This window comes from Trachymyrmex septentrionalis, unplaced genomic scaffold (assembly GCF_001594115.1).
Source record: "Trachymyrmex septentrionalis isolate Tsep2-gDNA-1 unplaced genomic scaffold, Tsep1.0 scaffold134, whole genome shotgun sequence".
NCBI lineage: Eukaryota > Metazoa > Arthropoda > Insecta > Hymenoptera > Formicidae > Trachymyrmex > Trachymyrmex septentrionalis.
The window spans coordinates 1,261,766-1,284,695 of record NW_017304482.1 but is presented as its reverse complement, the minus strand read 5'-3'; the positions used below and the strand labels follow the sequence as shown (position 1 = coordinate 1,284,695).

Below are 22,930 nucleotides of genomic sequence, written 5' to 3'. Positions count from 1 at the left end.
AAGGTTTTCCTTCTCTCTCTCATCTATTGCGTTCTTTTTTTAATCTATTGTCCTCTTTCTCCCATTGTATAATGCAGTTCTCTCTCTTTCACTCGTTACAGTCCCACTTATTATTTGCGCTCTCTCTTCCTCCCATTGCGCTCTTTCGTTGTCTTTTCTTCTTGCACGTGATTTAATTAAGTATTATAGATATAGTATTTATGATTTTTAATGACACGACTTTTTAGAAACTAATTATGATAATATTTTTATAAATTTTTAATAATATAACATAATTATGATAATATTTTTTTTATCAATGTAATACAAATGGCCAAGCGCGCTTTCTTATCGACTAATTCAATAATTATTGAATCGTACTACTGAGCACCTGTTATTAACTAATATTCTTAACTATAAAGAAAGGGAAAAGAAATTAAAATATATATAAAAAATTTCACTGTGTTAGCATAACAACCGCTAGTCTCGGGGAAGGAAAACTAGTTGCAGTAGTGATCCCCGGGGTGGGTGGGTCCCAATCACCACGACACAGCGCGTCCTCGGGTTGCGGATAGAGGAAAAACCTCGCTATCTCGGTTGAGGATAGAGGTTAGCTGCGAATAAATTGAATAAGCAGTCGCGGACAGCCGATTGGAATGGTCCTCCTGTTTGGGAGTTGGGCGTGGGTTTGATAGGCTCACATCGTGAAACGACTTTATCTAGAAACAACCAAAACTCGTCATGGATTCTTCTGGGGTAAAATTTTCCGGAGGTAAACTAGTCCCCCGTTCGGACCTCCGGGTGGGGACTACCTCGGGGAACTCATGTCGTATAAAGTCAAAAAACGGGAGAGATATCAAAGTGGGTACGTGGAACGTCCGAAGTCTTTACAGACCTGGGGCGTTTCAATCGATGGTCGGGGAGGTCGAAAAGTACGGGGTAGAAGTTGTCGCGTTGCAAGAAACAAGATGGGCCGGGGAGGGTTCGCTTAATGCGGGTTCGTACACGCTTCACTATGGAGGGTCGGAGATCCATAGTCTTGGCATCGGTTTTATGATTAATAGGAAAATCTTATCCGCGGTAAAAGACATTAAATTTATAAACGAAAGATTAGGATTGCTCGTTGTGCAGGGCCGATGGTACAAGATCGCGATAATCAACGTACACGCGCCGACGGAAGATAAAGATGGCGAAATTAAAGACGGGTTCTACGAAGAACTCGAACACCTCGTGGATCAATTACCGAACGATTACATGAAAATAGTCGTGGGAGATTTTAACGCGAAAATCGGTAAAGAGGACATTTTTAGACCAACGATCGGGCTCGAAAGTTTGCACGAGGAAAGTAACGATAACGGAGTGAGGGTAATTAACTTTGCGACCGGCAAAAATCTTATCGTCAAAAGCACGTATTTTAAACACAAAAATATCCATAAACAAACTTGGATTTCCCCGGATGGAGGCACGCGTAACCAAATTGATCACGTTCTTGCAGATAAACGGCGTCACACGAACGTACTCGATGTCAGGTCTTATAGGGGGGCGGATTGCGACTCGGATCACCTCTTTGTAATTGCCAAAATCAGGGAACGTCTTTCGCTAAACAAAACTAACGGGCAGTTGTTTGGAACTAAACGTCTAAATGTACAAGGTTTGATCGAGGGAGAAAACGGAATAAAATACGCGGTCGAAGTAACGAATAGACTCGCGGCTTCAAAGGAAATAGATGAATCGGATGATAACACGGTTGATAAACACTGGGAAAACGTACGAGACGCGATAGTAAAATCGGCGGAGGCCACGGTTGGTTTTTGTAAAAGGAACAAAAACAAGCCGTGGTTTGACGAAGAATGCGTAAAAATTGTTAAAGTACGAAACGAAGCGCGCATCACGTGGTTGGCTCAAAATACGAAGGAAACTCGGGATCAGTTTCTTAAGATTAGGCAAGAGGCTCATAATATGTTTAAAATTAAGAAGCGTCAATACTTAAAACGTAAAATTGAAGAAATAGATGAAAATTGTAAAAGCAGTAACGTACGAGGCACGTACATGGGGATAAATAATTTTAGAAAGGGATTCCAAGCTAGGACGGAAATGGTGAAAGATGAGAACGATAATTTAGTTACGGATACAACGGCAGTTTTAAACACATGGAAAAATTATTTTGATCGGTTATTGAATGTCGAATCTGAAAACGACCGGGAAATAGAGAATTTTGAGTATCACACGGCTGAACCTAGGATTAACGAACCGACAATTTCAGAAGTAGAAAGCGCGATTAAAAAATTAAAAAATCACAAAGCACCGGGTAATGACTTGATTCCGGCGGAACTGATTAAATGGGGGGGAAGTAGATTGATAGAAGAAATTCAGAAATTAATTATCTTAATATGGAATAAAGAAGCATTGCCGGAACAATGGAAAGATTCAATTATAATCCCGATTTTCAAAAAGGGGGACAAAATGAGTTGTAATAATTACCGGGGTATCTCACTTTTACCTACATGCTATAAAATTCTGTCGAATATTTTATTAATGAGGCTTGTACCATATGCAGATGAGATAATTGGAGATCATCAATGCGGCTTTAGGAGAAATAGATCGACTGCGGACCAAATCTTTACTATTCGGCAAATCTTGGAGAAAAAATGGGAATTCGACCAATCGGTACATCAACTTTACATTGATTTTAAAAAAGCGTATGATTCGATAAAACGGGAGAAAATGTATGAAATTTTAACTCGGTGGGGGATACCCAAAAAATTGGCTAACTTAGTCCAAGTTTGTTTAAAAGATACCAGAGGTAGAGTAAGAATAGGTAATCAAATGTCGGAAACTTTTAATATTCATAGCGGATTAAAGCAGGGGGATGCATTGTCACCTCTTCTGTTTAATCTAGTATTGGAATATGCTATTAAAGAAATGCAGAAGAGTAATGATGGTTTGCAGTTGAACGGTACAACACAAATATTAACATATGCGGACGATATTGCTTTGTTGGGAGATAATAAAGAAACACTAATAAATAACGCTAAAATTCTATTAGATAAAACGAAAGAACTGGGGCTGCAAATAAACGTTGAAAAAACTAAATATATGGTCACTGATAGAATTCAGAATATTCATAATAACGGAAACCTGGTCGTCTGTGATAAAATTTTTGAACGGGTTAGCAATTTTAAGTATTTAGGATCGATTTTAAACCAAACTAATGAAATAAGAGAAGAGCTCAAGAGAAGAATTAATTTGGGGAATGCGTGCTTCTATTCGGTTAAGAAACTACTCGGTTCGCGGATATTGTCTAGGCGCTTAAAAATTAGAATTTACAGAACGATTATTTTACCGGTAGTCCTTTATGGCAGCGAAGCGTGGTCACTTACATTACAAGACGAGAAAAGATTTAGGGCTTTCGAAAATAAAGTACTTCGAAAAATCATCGGGGCAAAACGCGATGAGGAAACGGGCGAATGGAGAAAATTACACAACGCAGAATTACATCAATTATATAATAGTCCGGATATTATAAATGTCATAAAATCGCATCGATTAAGATGGGCAGGTCACGCGGCGCGTATGGATGAGAATCGACATGCATATAAAATACTAATTGGTAAACCGGATGGGAAAAGACCATTGGGTAGACCAAGACGTAGATGGGAAGATAATATTAGAATGGACCTTAACAAAATGGGGTACGAGGGTTACAAATGGAGGGATCTTGCTCAGGGACGGGAACAGTGGCGGGATATGCGGCAATGAGCTTTCGAGTTCCTAACGCCTAGTAATAATAATAATAATAATAATAATAATAAATTTCATGCTTTATTTTAAATTTGATACATTTCTTTTTGGCGTTGCAACCACCAGTTGTATATTTTAAATACATTTTGTAACGCACAATTCTTAACATGTTTTACACATCGCATAGTATTAGTAACATCTAAATTATTATGTAAAGAATCTATATGTTCGAAATCAGCATCCAAGGTCTCAATATTCAAGCCGCTATCGAATATATCAGCCATTAGCGTTTCTCACGCCCTTTAACGTATACAAGAGCCTTATTATTGTTACTCTCTTTTCCACACCAATTACAGCCATTACAATCAGCGTTTTGCCATGCTGTACGGGATTATCTCATCTTCCCATTGCAATCCATGGTGATAAGCACTTAGTCAAGAAGCACAATACTTTTCTGACTTTATCAAGAAATTCCATGGCATGGGACACATAAAAATATAATGAGTGAAAATGGCTCCTTTTCTAAACATCGCCACTTCCTTCACGACAAATTTCTTTCCAACGATAAATCCTTGCAGATCTACAAACGTTGGCATAGTCATGGTGAATGACTTTTTAAGACTGCTCGATCGCAAAGAATCTTGGTTTTTATCTCTTGTATTGAAAAGAGAAGGTATTTTTTCTTTCAGCAATGATAATTTACGTAATTTTGCGTACTACATTGGACATTGGGCTATATTCAATCACGCGGTCATGAAACAATAGGTTGTAGTATTTGTGGATACATTTTCTTTGAATTCAAATTCTAATCGCACATCCACAGTATCGCTCTTGATGGATTTATTTTGTCTCAAGCAATCAATAATAACATGAGTATAACCGTAATGAAAGTTTTTCATGTTCAATAATGTTTTACGATTTTCCTGGGGAATTTGGTAATAAGACGTACGGAAACGTGCATACATATCATATAATACGGTTTTGTATAGCGGTTTTGTCAAAATATAGATTCAGGTCATCGTACGGATAAAATTCAGAGTTTAGATAAAATTTCACGTTGGTTACAATGATCGAAGTAAGTTTTAGTTGCTTCCATGATGTTTTTTTTAGCAGTTTGCGGAGCAAATAGAACATATCTAGGTTTTTTCAGCTGAGTCGCAGTCTTGATAGCCCAATACTTTGTTGTGTTTTACAATAAGGGATACTCATACAAATCCCACGAACGAAAACTCATACTTAGATATCGTTCGTTTTCCAAGGTACGTAGTATGGATAGTTTATTAATAGTTTATTCGTTTAACATAACGTGAGGCATTCGCCATTGTATTTTGAATAATTCAAGCGTCGGTTCAGTTGCTGGATCTCCCACAATGCAATTGTTGTCGTTGCGCATTCGTATCAAAATTAATTTGTGACGAGCGTTAATTACCACATGTTTATAATCTTTACAAAAGCCCAAGAACATGCATGCTGAGCAGCATGCAAAAGTTAAAATACTCGTACACCGTCAGATGTCATTAAACTTTTCGCGTTATACTCAGACGGAATAAGTTCAGCATTATCATTGTATTGACACTTGAAAACGATGCATATCTCTTTAGAGTACTGGTTATTCCAACATTTCTATTATGATCAATCTCTGCATCATTGAGTTCATATCGAATTTCGTCAAACATGAACGCTACGCAATTACTTCCAATTGTTGACTGTATTTGTTCTTTTTCCTTTGACATCAATCTACCTTCGACGTACTTTCACACGGTAGCGTGTATAAATCCTGTTGTATAGGTATCCTTATCTTGTCGATATGTCCAAACGCGGGGTTGACGTACAGATTGTATGTATGAAACTCGAACTTAACGCTACGATCATCAAAGAATAGCTCCTCTCCAATATTTAAGATATCAACCATCTCAGATATTTCATACAATAAAGCCCAATGATTGTAAAAATTTAACGTTTGACACAATAAGCTTTCTTCTACTGAACGATCGAATATTTTTGATTGTTGTCACTCTAGTAAAAATTATATTTCTAGCCTGTTTTGCCTGCTCGTTTAGAGCAAACATCTAACCGTACATGCAATCTAACGGTGATTTCTTCTCCACGAAAAGAGTAATCGTCCGTCTTGATCCACAACGCGAACCGTCAGATCTGTAACGCTCCGTACAATGATCAGAAGGTAAATGATCTGTGTCGGTTTTTCTGATATCTTATATCCTGATAACTCGCTCGGTGAAAATTCATGTATCGTGTGCACGGACTTATTGTTACTGTATGCGCCCGTGATTACGTTGCATTCCATACGATTGATATTTACATTGATATATAGTATTTATATATAGTATTTATCGATACGTCTGATTCGTGCCACTGTTGCGACTTCAGCACGCGATTCGATGAAAATCCCAGCAATCCAATATTGTGAGATTTGGTGAAATTTACTCGATAAGTGCATTTGATCTCATTCTTCATTGTACTGTTATTGTCACGAATAGTCAATGATACTGTTTATCTTCTTTGCAAAACATTTTCTCTCTCGCAACATCATTAGAATAAAATTGTAGAATTTGTTGAAAGGTTAGGGATGTGGATACAGGCAATAATGACTTCTTTGTACGGATCGCTTTTATTAAAAAAATATACGTGATTGCTACACTTGCTTAATGCGAATCACACACAGCGGACAAAAGGAAAAAGGTGACGCTCAGTGGCGATACACGGTGGTGACGGATAAGAAGAAAAACACATGATAACATGCCCTCGTATGAATCGGTATATATGTGGATCGTGAAGGCGCGTGATATGAATGATGCAACTTAAATCTAGATGATATTATAAAAGAGAACATATAAGAAACCAAAATATGTAGAGCATTTATTAATTCTAACGATTAATTCCAACACTCCCACCGTTTATTTTGCGCATACAAAAAGAAATACGATCATAGTCTACAAATTTAAAGCTGTATTTCGATGACTCCCATTTCTAAGATATTTGAACTCGTGGTAGACCTTTTGTGAAAATGTCGGCTAATTGATTCTGGCTTGATATGAATTTAACGTCTATTTCGCGATCTATAAACTTTTCTCGGATGAAATGGTAAAGCACGGTCGATGTGCTTTATGCGACTATGGAATTCAGGATTTTTGACGAGTCTTATCGCGTTCTCGTTGTCTATCATAATTGCTGTTGCTTCTTCGCACTGATATCCGAGAATGTCTTCTGAGCCAGATTACCTATTTTGTCGCTAGACTTGCCTCGATATACTCGCGGCTTTGGTCGTATTCAGACTCACGGTCGCTTGTCTTTTTGAGTTCCATGTAACTGGACCATTCATTATCTTGAAAATGTAGCCGCTTGTCGAACGGCGTGTATCGATATCTGCTGCATAATCAGAGTCGCTATAATTTAGGAGCCCTCTAATTTGGGGATAGAACCGATTGCCTCTATATCCGTAATCTAAAGTTTCTTTTAGATATTTGAAAATTCGTTTCACTGCATTCCAGTGAAATATATAATATTATGATTATCCAAATAATGACTGACGATTCCGACTGCATAAGAGATATCTGGTCTGTAGTCGCCAGAAATAGACGAGCCGCTACAGCCTCACGGTATGGTGTATACCAGGTGTACAAGTATGAAATGCGGATTTAAAAAAAAAACACGTTAAATTCGGAAGAATGATAAAAAGAGCTTTATTCAAAGTATGCTCCATTGCTAGTTACACATTTTTCCCATCTTTCGGGCAATTTGTGGATACCACGCCAGTAAAAATCTTCCCCCTTTGCCGCGAACCATTCATCGAGCCATTTTTTCACATCTTCGTACGAACCATAGCGCTGCTCAGCAAGTGCGTGACCCATCGATGCAAACAAGTGGTAATCGGAAGGAGCCAAGTCTGGTGAGTAAGCCGCATGGGGTAGAACTTCCCAGCTGAGTGCTTCCAACGTGTCGCAAACCGGTTTTGCTGTATGTGATGGAGCATTGTCATGAAGAAAAATGACTTTGTGTTGTCTCTATTGGTATTCTGATCTTTTTTCAAGCAGCGAACGGTTCAAATCGATCAATTGTTGTTGGTAGCGTCCAGCATTAACCGTTTCACCAGGTTTTAACAGCTCATAATAGACCACACCCTTCTCATCCCACCAAACACAGAGCATCGTCTTTCTGCCAAAGCGATTCGGTCTTGCTGTCGATGTGGATGGTGCACCTGGGTCTACTCATGATGTTTTGCGCTTGGGATTCTCAAAATAAATCCACTTTTCATCCCCACTAACGATACTATGCAAAAACGACTTCCTTTTGTATCGTGCAAGCAAAATTTCACATGTGTTTTTGCGCCTCTCCATCTGCCTGCCGTCCAACTCATGCGGTACCCATCTTCCGGTCTTCTGAATCTTTCCCATCTCTCATAGGCGATTGGAAACAGCTTGTTGACTAACGCTCAATTGCTCTGCGAGTTGTTTTTGTGTTTGTGAATCATCTTCGTCCAACAATGCTAGCAATTCCACATCTTCGTACCTTTTTGGCGGTGTTCCTTGTCTGCAACATTGAAGTCACCACTTTTAAAACGCCGAAACCATCGTTCACACGTATCTTACAATGGAGCATGTTCACCATAAGCTTCTCGAAGTAATCGGTATGATTCAGCAGCAGTTTTCTTCAAATGAAAACAAAAAATTAATTCTGTCCGCGAATGCTCTTTGTTTGGTATAAATTTTGACATATCGAACACAGCAACACAACACTATGCAAACACTTTTTCAATTTATCACTCGTGCGCGTCTGACACTTGTTGATGGCACTTCAAAATGGCATAACAGTCAAATCTTTATACCACACACTGCATTGATGCGCCATCTGTTTTCTCAAATCCGCATTTCATACTTGTATACCTGGTATTTACAAGTTGTGTTTTCAGCATCGGCTTTTGTATGAGGCCGTAACTTTGTATGAGGGTCGGTGGGAATTGATACAGGATTTGCATTGGACATTCCGAAGCGTGTCAATAGCTGATCAATGTAATATTTTTTATGAATAAAGATAACATTATTCGATCAATCGCGATCTATCTCTATACCAACATATATGTTTCCGCCTTTTTTAGTCATCTCGAAAGTCACATTCATGGCAGAAAGAATTTTATTTAGCGTGTCTTGCGATGGTGCCATGATTAGTCCGTCATCGACATTTATGAGCAAGGTACACTTTCTTGCCTTTAAACTGTCCTGAGGTAGAAGCAATGGTCTGCGCTGCCTTGCTGGAAATTAAATCTTTGTAAAAATTTGTGAAATTGTTTATTCCAGCACTTTGCCGCCTGTTTAAGACCATGTAATGCCTTGTTTAATTTACAGACCATTCTGTCATTTCCTGTATCAATGCCCTCCAGTAGTTGCATATGTATCTCTTCGTTGAGAATTCCGTTAATAAATGCGGTTTTGATATCGAATTGGCTTAACTCTAGATTCTCGCACGCGGTAATCGCCAAAAAGATGCGTGAATCGTAGCGAACTACGAGGGAAAAGGTCTCAGTATAATCGAAACCAGTTTTTTAGGAAGAATCTTTTACGGACAAGCGCGCCTTGAAGCGGATGTCGCTTTCTGTTGGATTTTCTTTAATTTTGAAAACCCACTTGCACCCGATTATGTTACGGTTTTTAAGTAGTTGAATCAAAGTCCAAGTGTTATTCTTTACGTGAGCCTCAAGCTCCTCACTGATTGCTGATTTCCACCAATCTGCGTTTTTGCCTCGGTAAAGATTGTTGGTTCGTCGAATGTCGCAACGCTTGCTTCATAACGATTCGGCGGTTTTAATAGTTCTCGGTTCATTAAATTATTATTTACAAGCTGCGGCTTGTCCTATCTGCTCTGAATTCTTTGTTTCGTCAATTTGTTCAAGGGATTGATTTTGCTTTTGTTTGAGAGATTTAGAACTATTTTTGTCGATAACTATTAAGTCTGGCGATACATTATTAGATACTCTGTTCAATTTATCGGATATTTCATTAATCACAATGTCTCTTGCCACTGTTAGTTTATTCGTGGATGGATCAAAGAGCCTACAGTTTGTAGATTCGCCGTGATATCCCACCAAAATTAATTTTCTAGATTTGGGATCCCAGTTCTTTCCTTAGACACGTGCATAAATGCGTCACTGTCAAATTTACATATGTGCGACAAGTCAGTTCCTGCCGTGCCATAATTTTGAAGGGAGTAACATTACGCGATCGCGAATAAATGCATCAATTCAGTATATGTATATGCGGCTATTTACAACTTCGGTCCATAGATGTGTAGGTAAGTTTTTTGCAAGTAGCATGGTACAAGCACATTCAACTATTGTTTTATTTCCCTCTCTGAGAGACCATTCTGCTCATGTGTACGGTGCGGATGTTTCAAGAACGATTCCGCAAAGAGCAAGATAATTTTGTTATGTTTTTATTACAAAATTCCGTGTCGGCTCTAACATGTCGGTTTTATACGCGTCCCGAATTTGTTCAAAACTAATTGTTCGAATTCTTTAAATTTGTCTATGACTTCGTTCTTATGTTTCAAGAAATAGGTATGGCGAAAGCCTGACTTGTCATCCTTAAAAAGTAAGAAATATCTAGAGCCTCCGATTGATGTCCCGGACATTGGGCCACAAACGTCGGTATGAATAAATTCGCCGATCTTTATTTTACGAATTTTCTCTTTAGGTTTGAATTCGATGTTGCTTACCATATTGGCAGTTATCACAAAAAAATTTATCATAAATTCCGCTTACAATATTATTGTTTATCATATCACGAAGGTATTGACAATTTATATGGCCTAAGCGTGCCATGTTCTTAGACTGCGGCCACGTTTGTTTCGTTTACAACAACTTTAATTAATAACCGAAACAAGTTATTACTTTGTTTGATTCCGTAGGCCATTATAGAAGCATCGCGATAAATACACTGTTCGATTCGAACTTTAGAACGTAATCTTTTGATGTGCACCGGTTGAGAACAAATTTTTATGTAGCGATAGTATATATAAAACGTCATCGAGCCTACCATTTAGCCATTTGCTGTTGACGAACATTTTAATATTTATTATACCGCGGCCTCTCATTTCACAAGTTGAGTTATCACCGAGACTTACCGATTCGCGGTAATCTTCGTCTAGTTTACTAAATCATTCCCGACGGAAAACATATGTGCCGTGAGACACCGCTATCGAGGATCCATATCTGATCGTCCTGCATGAAGCGTGATGCAAACTCTAAATTTGATACCGTAAAAGCACCGAAGACCATCGCGTCGTCCTTCGTCGAGTCGGGGGCTTCCTTCTCATTCCGAGCGTCGTCATGTTTCTTGGGTTCGGTCAGTGGCGATATACGGTGGTGTCAGATAAAAAGGAAAACACATGATAACATACCCTTGTATGAATTGGTATACATACATGTGAATCGTAAAGGCGCGAGATATGAGTGATGCAACTTAAATTTAGATGATATTACAAAAGAGAACATATATGAAACCAAAATATGTAGAACATTTATTAATTCTAACGATTAACAGAATTGCATGTCTTAGATACTTGTTTATGTCACGTATTTCGTACGATCCTTCGGGAATGACAATTTCTTTGTCATTTTCGTCAAAGTAAAATTGATTATTCAATGAATTTACATTATAGCGTAAGGTAGATACTAAGGTAGGTTTCAAAGTTCGTCAAACCAAGTTCGTAATCGCCATCGCTTAAATCTACGGCCGGAAAATAGCAGGCCGCGAGGACGCTACCGATGAGCGTAAATGTCAGTGATATGTTTAAATGAATACTGAACTGAAAGAGTGCAATGTCAAGTCTTAAATTGATCGTCAACCATCTGTAAAAACTGTAGACACTAGTTGATCTTAGTTACTTTGATCTTAGTAACGTTGATAAGGCGTGCGATTATATCGATTTGCGTTACGTTCAAATATTGCATCAATTCCTTCGATGGTCGAAAATTCCCGAAACTATCAAAATAAACAGCGCAAATTCCTCGCTTCGTGTACGCCACCCAATGAGTACCTAGTTCATCAGCATTATCCAAATTTACGACACCATTCTCGTTTCGATATACTCCTCCTGTTGGTAGTACGCCTAAAAATACTTCTAAAATATGGAATACACATACGTTTTGCCAATTGTTGCAGTTGTACGTTGGTAGTTACACCCTTTGGCATTCATGGCATGTTTAACGTTTTTTTTACATTTTTTTTATTTTTTATGACTCCTCGTCCACACTTGTATGGAGTGAGGTAAACTCCATTACCTTCCATGACGTGGTCATGACGTTTCAGTTCTTCCAACTGACGTTGCGTGGCTTTATTATCGTTTATAGTTTTTGCGACTCCTGCCGCGCTGCTGATCAACGAGCCGAAGACTCTCAACAGCGACAGAATAGGTAAGATACCACTACGTTTTGCCACCGGTAATATTCGTTTTTTCGTCGGTTTTTTCTTCTTCGTTTTCTAGCCCATATCAATTTTTGTTTCGGTGCTGCTTTCATAGCTGCTTAAACAGCTGTGGCAGCAGCTCTCTCTTCAAGAGCCGAATTTTTCGCGATAGTCCGTTTCCGCGCCTCTTCAGCGAGTATTTTGTCAGCTACGTGTCGTTTTATGAGATGTTTGTTCCGCGAATAAGCTATGTTGTGTTCGCGACACGCCGCGTCCAACGGATTAATGTCTCGATCGCCTCTAGCCAATCGCTTTTCTAAATGCGTAACTGGACCACAAAATTGATATCCGGGGATATGCAACTCGATCGGAAGTACGTTTATCGCGTGATTTAAAAACTCAGCCTTTTGTTGTTGTTGTTGATATTTGCTATAATTTCTTATAAACGGTGCTGGAGCATCAATATGCGATCGATAGCAGGGCAAATTATAACGTTTCAAGCATCGAGGATGTTGCTAAATCTCTGAATCAGCCTTTATATGCTCGGGTAATCTATTCCACAGTTGATCTATGTAATTTTTAAACTCTCGTAGTAAAATAATTTTTGATATATGTCCCAACTCTTTGGTGATGAAACTATGTACATCACAGTTGTCCGACACGATAAGAAGCATTTTGAATACGGTTTCGCTTTGCGCGCTACCATAATACATTCGCTCTCGATGTCGTTTTTTCAATATTATCAGTGTTGTAAAGGGAGAAGATATAAAGTCCGTGTGACAATTGCAGATCAAAATGATTAATGTCAACAATAAAGTACACTGAAAAAGAAAGACGTAAGCGTGGAAACATACTGCTGATTTCTATATGCGGAATCATCTGCAGTCTGAACTGCGGCAAAACAGACGTGTTGATAAATTTGCTGGAAAGTCCACATGGCATACGTTTTGAGAACGTGTACTCTAAGTCGTTACAACAGCCAAAATACCGATACTTGGATAATTTATTAGCACCGATTAAAGAAATTGATTAGTTTTTATTCCCCAATAATAACGATATATTACCATTAAACGAGGCGCTTCCAAATTCCATTTTTGTCTTTAATGACGTGGTATGCGACAAGCAAGATGCAATCAGAGAATACTTTGCAATAGGTCGACACGTGGACGTCGACTGCTTCTATCTGTGTCAGACGTACGCAAAGATGCCGAAGCATCTTATACGCGATAATGCAAATCTGTTGATTCTGTTCAAACAGGATGGTATCAATCTGAGATATGTATACAATGATCTTGTAAACACTGACATGTTTTACGAGAATTTCTGCAAACTGTGTCGTTGCTGTTGACAACAAAAGTATGAATAGTCATAGACAAAGACAGTACGCTTACGAATGGATAACACAGAAAAGGATTTAATGCGATACCTTAACGATACCTTTCGAGTGCAACATGGACAACAACAAAGAGCTCGCGAGAGGATAGCGAAACAAATTGCAAAAACGAGTGATTTGATTCAAAATATCGCGCTTTAAAAACCGGCAAAATAGAAGAAGATATAGCATTGGAGAAACACTTTAAGCTTATCGTCAAACCTCTAAAACAGTCGAGAGCATCGCTAATAATGAATCTCAACTAATTAAGAAAGTAGTCAACGTTGTAAAGGATAAAAATATTAAGAAAAGAAAATCTGAAGATAATGAAAATGTTTATAATGATTATGAAGATGATAATGATGGTGATGGTCTTTGGATGGATAATTTAAGGCTTCAATTAACACCGTCGTCTAAAAAACAAGGTACAAAAGAATCGAATGTTACGTTAAATTCCAATTATACGTCACACGAATTATCGTACGAACGTTCGCACGTTTCCTCAGTCGAAGACGTTTATGAACCACTGTACAACGCAATGAACCACTGTAAACGTTAGTTAAACAATATTTGCAAAAGCGGCAAATTCGTGAAAAGTTGCATAATCTATTGGGGACACTTGGACAAAAATATGTAAACATGCTTTTCGGTGATGACAGAGAAAAGGCGATCAATTATGTTTAGCGTATATCTCAGCGAGAACGGCACGATGTTCGGTGACATATATATCGATGTAGACACGAATGACTTTGTGATCGTAAATGGAGTAAAGTACAAAGATACACCTGGTTTGTACGAATTAATTTTCAAAAGAATTCTTGACGACACTATTTACACAGAGAATGATAAACTAACATATAAAAGTAATATACTGTTGTAAACAAATACTCACATGCGCAGACATAAAACGGATAATCCAATAGTGGGCAGCAAAGGATACAAATATAAGAGTATAGTAGCACACTTGATGTCAGGTAAAATACAAGTTGGAACGGGTATGCCACGCGTCAGGAAACTAAACAACAAGTTAAGTAAAAGAATCGAAAAAAATGTAGGTACCATGTACCATGATCCTAAATGACAATAAAATCGATTATGTTCATTGGGACATTCTAACAAGCTAGTGGATCGTTTCCGATTACTTGAGGCTTCGCGTCAGAGTAGGTCATAACGCTCACGATAACGAAATATTGTCTATTATCGAAGAGTTTTGTGAAGCTGGCTTTATTATAAATTGAAACGAGAAACACAGTCATTTTAGTTGAAAATGCCGATAAACAATGTTTACGTAAGAACTTTGTAATATTTTACGCATTATACAGCAATTAATCATAACATGACGTAGTCACGAGTGCTAATTGCACAAGTGATGATTGCGCCACGAACGTGTCAGAAATATAAACGGTTAAATAAATGATTGCCGAAATTGATTTATTGTTTAAAAGTATCTTTAAGTATATTTAGATATACTTAAGTACATATATTTAGATATACTTAAAGATACTTTTAAACAATTAATATAAAAGAAGACTCTGAGCGAATATAAATTGTAAACAAATATAAATTGTAATTGTTAAGAAATGCAGACTCAGAGGTTGTGCGGAAGTTGTTCTCGCCTATAAGCGGAATGCTGACGGACCAACGCGGAAGAGCCAAGGCTATCGCAAAAATCAAGCTATATAAGCGCACCGCAAATGCGGTCATCAGTTAGAAATTTGAAAGAAATTCGTCGTGTTACTTTGCCCGTCGTCTAAACGAAATTGTAACAGTATCTACCGCGATGCGAATAGTGCTAAGTGGAATTTTAATAAAATAACCACTGGTGTTATGTGTAAAATTGCTAAATATATTTCTACTCTAAACTATAAAGCTGTTTATTGTCATCTACCGAAGTTCTTTATGGATCTGCGAACCGTGCCGTAAAACGCCGGCACAACAAATTGGTAGCAACAGTGGGATCCACATAGCTGATCCAGGACCTGGGAGCGGCGACGACAGTAGCAATAGCCAGTAAATAAGATGGATCAATTAAAATAGGCGAAGAAGCAGTCCAAGGCGGAAAGCAGAAGTTAGATCCCCGTCCAGGGCGAGCAACCGATATTGCCGACGACCAGAACGCAGATAACAGCATAACCCGAGAGGCGCGACCTACCACACGGTGACTCAGCATACGTCAGACAACGAACAGCGAAGTAACATGCGATCAACTGCTTTAATGTAAGTCCGAAAACTTTTATGCAATTATTGTAAACAAATAAATGTTCTGAAAGCGAATATAATCGCGACAGGCGTAACGCTCTGATACCTTCGCAAATATACAGTGAAACTGTACCAGGGCGTCGTAGAATTAGCCAAATTAACCCTGTGCGAATTGTCGAAGAAGCCGTGCGAGACAACGCATGCTCGGAAAACTCTTATTAGACTTCCAAACTAGAAGCGTGACAGACTTCGAACAATTACGATGAGAGATAGAAGCCAATTACTTAAGAACATCACACCTACAATTAGAATTTAACACAACAAAAGCCAGGCGAAAGCGCTCACACTTGGACGACGTGTGGATACTTTAGCTATGGAGCTATACGAATCGTTGATCGAGAAACGAGAAAATACAAACGAGCTATTTTAGAAACGATTCAGGATCAAGCTTTACTAAATTTCGAGCTGAGACTGCGAGATGATATTAAACTAATAGTACGATCACAAAAATATTCAAGCTTGTAAGAAGCTATCAATGCAGCAAGCGCGGAAGAATGCGTGAAAGGGCCTGCTCCACGAGCGAATAATAGTGATCGCAATAAATATGAGCAAAACTCAAACTAAAAAAATTCAGTAGTATACAGGAGTATACAGTGATTCAGAAGTATACAGTGCAGCAAATGCGGAAAAGTAGACCATTATGAACAAGACTGTTGATCAAGCCGTTATGCTAACAGATTTTCATTGCTCCAAACCGATAAATCAGCAAGCATAAATGCCATTGAGAAATTTTGCTTATATTGCAAATAGGCAGGACATAAAAGGAACGAGCTGATCATTGAACGGACGGCCCTACAAGGAGATGAAGCAAAACGCGGAGCGAGACACTGATCGTAAGACGAAGCGTGTAACTACTGCCGTCCAGACAAGACGGAATAAGCAACAAAGCGAGAGCGAAGAATCGTCGTACGCTAGTAGTGAAGAAGAAAAGGAGAAAAGGAGAACGGGAAAAACGCGAGCCGCTAGCGAGCATCAATTTACGCAAGTGACCGGAAAACGTGCGAATACCGGCCATAAGCTTGTAATGCTATTGATCAAAGAAATGAAGAAAGGTCGGATAAATCTATTATTAGATACAGGCGCGATACTTACCTTAATTAAAGTAGGAAACTTAAAGGGCGAAACACTTATATGAGAAAAGCCAATAGCCTTCATCGACGTGACAGGCCATCAAGTAGACAATCGGAAAAGTAAAAGCAACGGTACGTTTAGGCGACAAGGAAATACGACATACCATGCATGTCGTGAGAGATTATTTTCCTACGAAGAAATCCTCGGAATGGATTTTCTACAAAAGCACAAAATTAAAAGCGATCAGAAAAACTATTTGCAAATTGACGGGATATCTTTGAAACTACATCCGTACAGGAAAATAACGCTAACTCTCCGCAACGAAACAATAGTGCGAGCAGTCACAGATAAAAATCATGTGGGAATAATTAAATCAGAGAAAACTAGACTAGAGATATTTGTCGGATATTGTCTAGTAGCATCCGACGATTATACGTGCCCAATAAGCATGTTAAATATAATACTACGGAAGAAAACATTGAAATAATTACGCCATTCGTAACAATAGAAGAGTTACGATCGAGTGACCGACACACAGTGCAAAAGACAGGTAACGAAAGCAGCACACTAACACTACCGCGGCAGGAGCGTGTACGAACGCAGATAAAACCGAGCATCTAAATAAAGTAGAAAAGAAAACCATCGAGTAAATATGCGAGCATTTCAATGACATTTTTCATTTAGAAGGAGATCTATTACCTCACACAACAGTGATAGCGCATGAAATTACATGAAATTAATATGCGTACCGATAGTGCATCCGTAGGAGCAGGTACTGTTATCTTAATTATAATAAATGTTGTATCACGTTATACGTAATCAATAAGTGGAAAGACGAGAAGACGCAGAAATACAAAAGCGTAGCGATGATGCCATGTTATACTAGGGCAGGTCAATAAGTTTTTAAAAAAACGAAGTAAACGTTTTTTTGTATTAATTCATTTTTATTTCTCAACATAGTCTACTTTCAGCTCGATACACTTGATCCAACTTTTTCAAACCGTCTGAATAATATGATTTGTTCAATCCTTTAAAATAAGCCTCTGTTTCGGCGATGAGCTGCTCTCTGGTGGTAAATCTCTATCCTCCGAAACATTTCTTCAAGTTTGGAAACAGGAAATAGTCGCAAGAGGCAAAATCTGGCAAATATGCTGAATGGGAAAGCAATTCGTAGCGGAATTCCTTAAATTTGGCCATTGGTGCCGGACACGTGTGAACCCGTGCATTGTCTTGGAAGAGCACTTTCTTCTTCGCCAAATGGAGACGTTTTTTTTTTTAAATGTTGTTGAAACGGTCCAACAAGGCTGCGTAGTAATCGCCATTGATCGTTTGCATCGACGGAAGGTAATCGATATGAATTGTACCGCGTGCAGCCCAAAAAACTGTGGCCATCACCTTTCCAGCCGACTTCACGGTCTTCGCCTTTTTCGGAGCTGGTTCACCCGGTGAAGTCCATTGTTTTGACTGTTCTTTCGTCTCGGGTGTGAAGTAATGGATCCATGTTTCGTCCACAGTAATGAATCGACGCAGAAATTCATCTGGATTACGTTGAAACATCTCCAAACATTGTTTCGAAATCATCACACGCGCTTATAATCCACAGTAAGCAAACGCGGCACCCGTCTTGTCGATAGCTTTTTCATATCCAATTTTTCGTAAAAAATTGAAATTACTGTTCCATGTGATATGCCTGTGGTCTCAACAAGCTCGCGCATTTTCACTCGTCGATCAGTCAAAACAATATCGTGGACTTTATCGATGATTTCTGGCGTAGCAGCCTCAGTTGGACGTCCCGAACAAGGTGCATCACATATGGATGTACGACCACGTTTAAATTCATTCACCCAATTGTATACAGTCGCAAACGCTGGTGCAGATGTGCTAATAAACATTATCCAACTCGGCTTTGATTTCTTTCGGCGTTAAACCTTTCATATGTAGATGATTTAATCACTGCACGAAACTCGTTTTTTTCCATTTTGCAAAAAAAACGAAGGTTGTTCGCTTTAATCATCTACAGAAATCGAATCACACGATGAATTTCGCTCAAAATTTGATAGTAATTAGCTGAAGATGCTACTTGTCAAAAAGTAATGACATGACACTTCGAGTCCCCTCTGACAGATTTTCTAAGAATTTATTGACTTGCCCTCGTATATGTATGTGTAGTATGTATGTATATATGTATGTATGTACGAGGTGTGATCAAAAAGTAAGGTGACTTTTCATTTTTATAAAAAAATATTCATTTATTCATCCAAAATTATGTTATCCCCTTCAAAATAATCCCCCTCTGATACAATGCACTTGTGCCAGCGCTTTTTCCAGTTGTCAAAACACTTCTGAAATGCACTTTTGGGTATTGCCTTGAGCTCCTCCAGCGATGCAGCCTTAATCTCCTCAATCGTCGCAAATCTTCGTCCTTTCATGGGCCTTAAGAGGAAAAAGTCGCAGGGGGCCAAGTCTGGTGAATATGGTGGCTGAGGCATGATGATTGTATTTGGCCAAAAAACTACTCACTAGTAACGACGTTTTGGAACGCAGTTTTGGAACGAATTTCGCTGACACACGTGTCATACCCAAAACATCCGTTAAAATTGATTGGCATGAGCCAAACGATATGTTAAGATCATCAGCTATTTCTCTAATCGTGATTCGACGATTTTTCAACACAATTTCTTTCCCTTCCTGAACATTTTCGTCGGTTTTTGACGTGCTGGGGCGTCCAGAGCGAGGTTCATCGTTAACATTTTCTCGGCCCTCTTGGAATAACTTATACCATTTATAAACATTTTTTTTGCTCAAAGTTGACTCACCGTACGCCACTGTCAACATTTCAAGAGTTTTTGAACACTTAATACCATTTTTTACACAAAAATTAATACAAACTCTCTGCTCCATTATTTTCAAAAGCAAAAAATCGCCGAGCATGCAAACACGAGTCTAACCTTTATGCCTCTCACATAAAAACAACACATACTATATAGTCAAAACTGTGAACATATGATCGTGACGAGTGTACCAACACAACAAAAAACATTTTTTAAATTAGAGTGTACAGAGCGCGCGAAATTCAAAAAGTCACCTTACTTTTTGATCACACCTCGTATGTATGTATGTGTAATATGCATAATGTATATAATACGTAATATTATATTTATACTTTGTAATACATTTTTTTTACGATACACTATCCTTGTGTATCAAAGAATTGTGCGAATTTTATCTATAATCAAATTCTAGCCATTTCACGTAAACCTTGTCTCCTTTTTTATCCAACATCTTTTCAACTAGATATACGTTGGGATTAACGACGCGATGCAACTCATAGAATCCTCCAACGACAGGTTACCCACGGTAATCTTCTAGTAGATACGTCACAGAATTAGTTTTCTGTATTTTGATGATTCTAACTACCTCCGTGGTCCAATTTGGCATGTAAACTTTCGCAAAAATCGTCTTGAATTTGCTCACACGTACCGAATTACTCACTTTGAATTGAGCACTTGTGCGAGCGCGATAGCTTTTACGCTATTGTACTTAAGAGTGCAATCGTGGAAGTTACATCGATAGGCCGCATATCGATAGTTCGATGCTTTCGCGCGTTGTACTCAGACACAAGACGTGGAAACAAGTCGATTCATTTATAACATCCATTGTGCGTAAATTGTTTCCACATGTTATTTTTCAATGTACGATTGAATCGTTGAACAACAGATGCTTTCATTATGGAATATGTTGAATAATGATTTATGTTGTGTTTTTTTTAAAGTTTTTGCACATTTGCGTTGTAAAATTTTTTTCTCAAATCGGTTTGCAAATTTTTTAGATCTTCTGACATCTTCTGTCGTTTCAAATTATCTTTGCGATCGCTGTAACCATCTCATTTCCACTCTTGGTTTTCAGCGGTACGACCCATGCGTGCTTACTCAACACGTCGATAACGGTGAGAATATATTGGTAACCTTTGTTGAATCGTATGTAAGAGCGCATCTCGAACATATCAGCCTGCCACAAGTCATTGTATCCGTAAACTATGACAAGTCTGCGTGGACAATTTTTTTTCGCCGGAGTAGTTCTTCCACTAGTTGCCACTTTTCGAGGTTTTTCTTTTCAGACATGTTGCGTGTTGTGACGGTGTTTCACGGTACGGTTCGTAGATCCACAAAGGATTTCGGGAGATGAGATCAAGCAGCTATGTAGTTTAGAGTAGAAATATATTTAGCAGCACACATAACACCAGTGGTTATTTTATTAAAACTCCACTTAGCACTATTCGCATCGCGGTAGATACTGTTACAATTTCGTTTAGATGACGGGCAAAGTAACACGACGAATTTCTTTCAAATTTCTAATCGACCGCATTCGCGGTGGCGCTTATATACGAGTAGCTTGATTTTCGCGATAACCTTGGCCCTTCCGCATTGGTTCGTCAGGGTTCCGCTTATCGGACAAGGACAGCTTCCGCGCAACTTCTAAGTCTGCATTTCTTAACAATTACAAATTATATTTGTTTACAATTTATCTTCGCTCAGGATCTTCTTTTATATTAATTGCTTAATAGTACCTTTAAGTATATTTAACAAATCGATTTCGGCAATCATTTATTTAATCGTTTATATTTTTGACACGTTCGTGGCGCAATCGTCACTTGTACAATTAGCACTCATGACATCTTTCCCTCCTTGAAGAAAGGAAACGAGAATACGAGTTTCCTTACCTCGTTCTATTATTTAACAAAATATGTTCCGATTTACAATTTTTTCTTATAATCGTTTCTTAAGATTCATACAAGGGCAAGTCAATAAGTTCTTAGAAAATCTGTCAGAGGGGACTCGAAGTGTCATGTCATTACTTTTTGACAAGTAGCATCTTCAGCTAATTACTATCAAATTTTGAGCGAAATTCATCGTGTGATTCGATTTCTGTAGATGATTAAAGCGAACAACCTTCGTTTTTTTTGCAAAATGGAAAAAAACGAGTTTCGTGCAGTGATTAAATCATCTACATATGAAAGGTTTAACGCCGAAAGAAATCAAAGCCGAGTTGGATAATGTTTATTAGCACATCTGCACCAGCGTTTGCGACTGTATACAATTGGGTGAATGAATTTAAACGTGGTCGTACATCCATATGTGATGCACCTTGTTCGGGACGTCCAACTGAGGCTGCTACGCCAGAAATCATCGATAAAGTCCACGATATTGTTTTGACTGATCGACGAGTGAAAATGCGCGAGCTTGTTGAGACCACAGGCATATCACATGGAACAGTAATTTCAATTTTTTACGAAAAATTGGATATGAAAAAGCTATCGACAAGACGGGTGCCGCGTTTGCTTACTGTGGATTATAAGCGCGTGTGATGATTTCGAAACAATGTTTGGAGATGTTTCAACGTAATCCAGATGAATTTCTGCGTCGATTCATTACTGTGGACGAAACATGGATCCATTACTTCACACCCGAGACGAAAGAACAGTCAAAACAATGGACTTCACCGGGTGAACCAGCTCCGAAAAAGGCGAAGACCGTGAAGTCGGCTGGAAAGGTGATGGCCACAGTTTTTTGGGCTGCACGCGGTACAATTCATATCGATTACCTTCCGTCGATGCAAACGATCAATGGCGATTACTACGCAGCCTTGTTGGACCGTTTCAACAACATTTAAAAAAAAAAACGTCTCCATTTGGCGAAGAAGAAAGTGCTCTTCCAAGACAATGCACGGGTTCACACGTGTCCGGCACCAATGGCCAAATTTAAGGAATTCCGCTACGAATTGCTTTCCCATTCAGCATATTTGCCAGATTTTGCCTCTTGCGACTATTTCCTGTTTCCAAACTTGAAGAAATGTTTCGGAGGATAGAGATTTACCACCAGAGAGCAGCTCATCGCCGAAACAGAGGCTTATTTTGAAGGATTGGACAAATTATATTATTCAGACGGCTTGAAAAAGTTGGAGAATCGTTTGACCAAGTGCATCGAGTTGAAAGGAGACTATGTTGAGAAATAAAAATAAATCAATTAAAAAAATGTGTTTTACTGTATTTTTCTAAAAACTTATTGACTTGCCTTCGTATATATTTTTCCTT

At 38.5% G+C, this 22,930-nt stretch overlaps 1 protein-coding gene across 1 annotated transcript; it reads left to right on the top strand.

The window, feature by feature from the left end:
• The first annotated feature begins 720 nt into the window (after positions 1-720).
• On the top strand, positions 721-15,523 carry LOC108757188. The gene is made up of 5 exons (XM_018501600.1): positions 721-2,407; positions 13,863-14,063; positions 14,169-14,301; positions 14,410-14,560; positions 15,380-15,523. Exons 1-5 carry the CDS (start codon positions 721-723, stop codon positions 15,521-15,523), a joined length of 2,316 nt encoding a protein of 771 aa, XP_018357102.1.
• Positions 15,524-22,930: the final 7,407 nt, after the last annotated feature.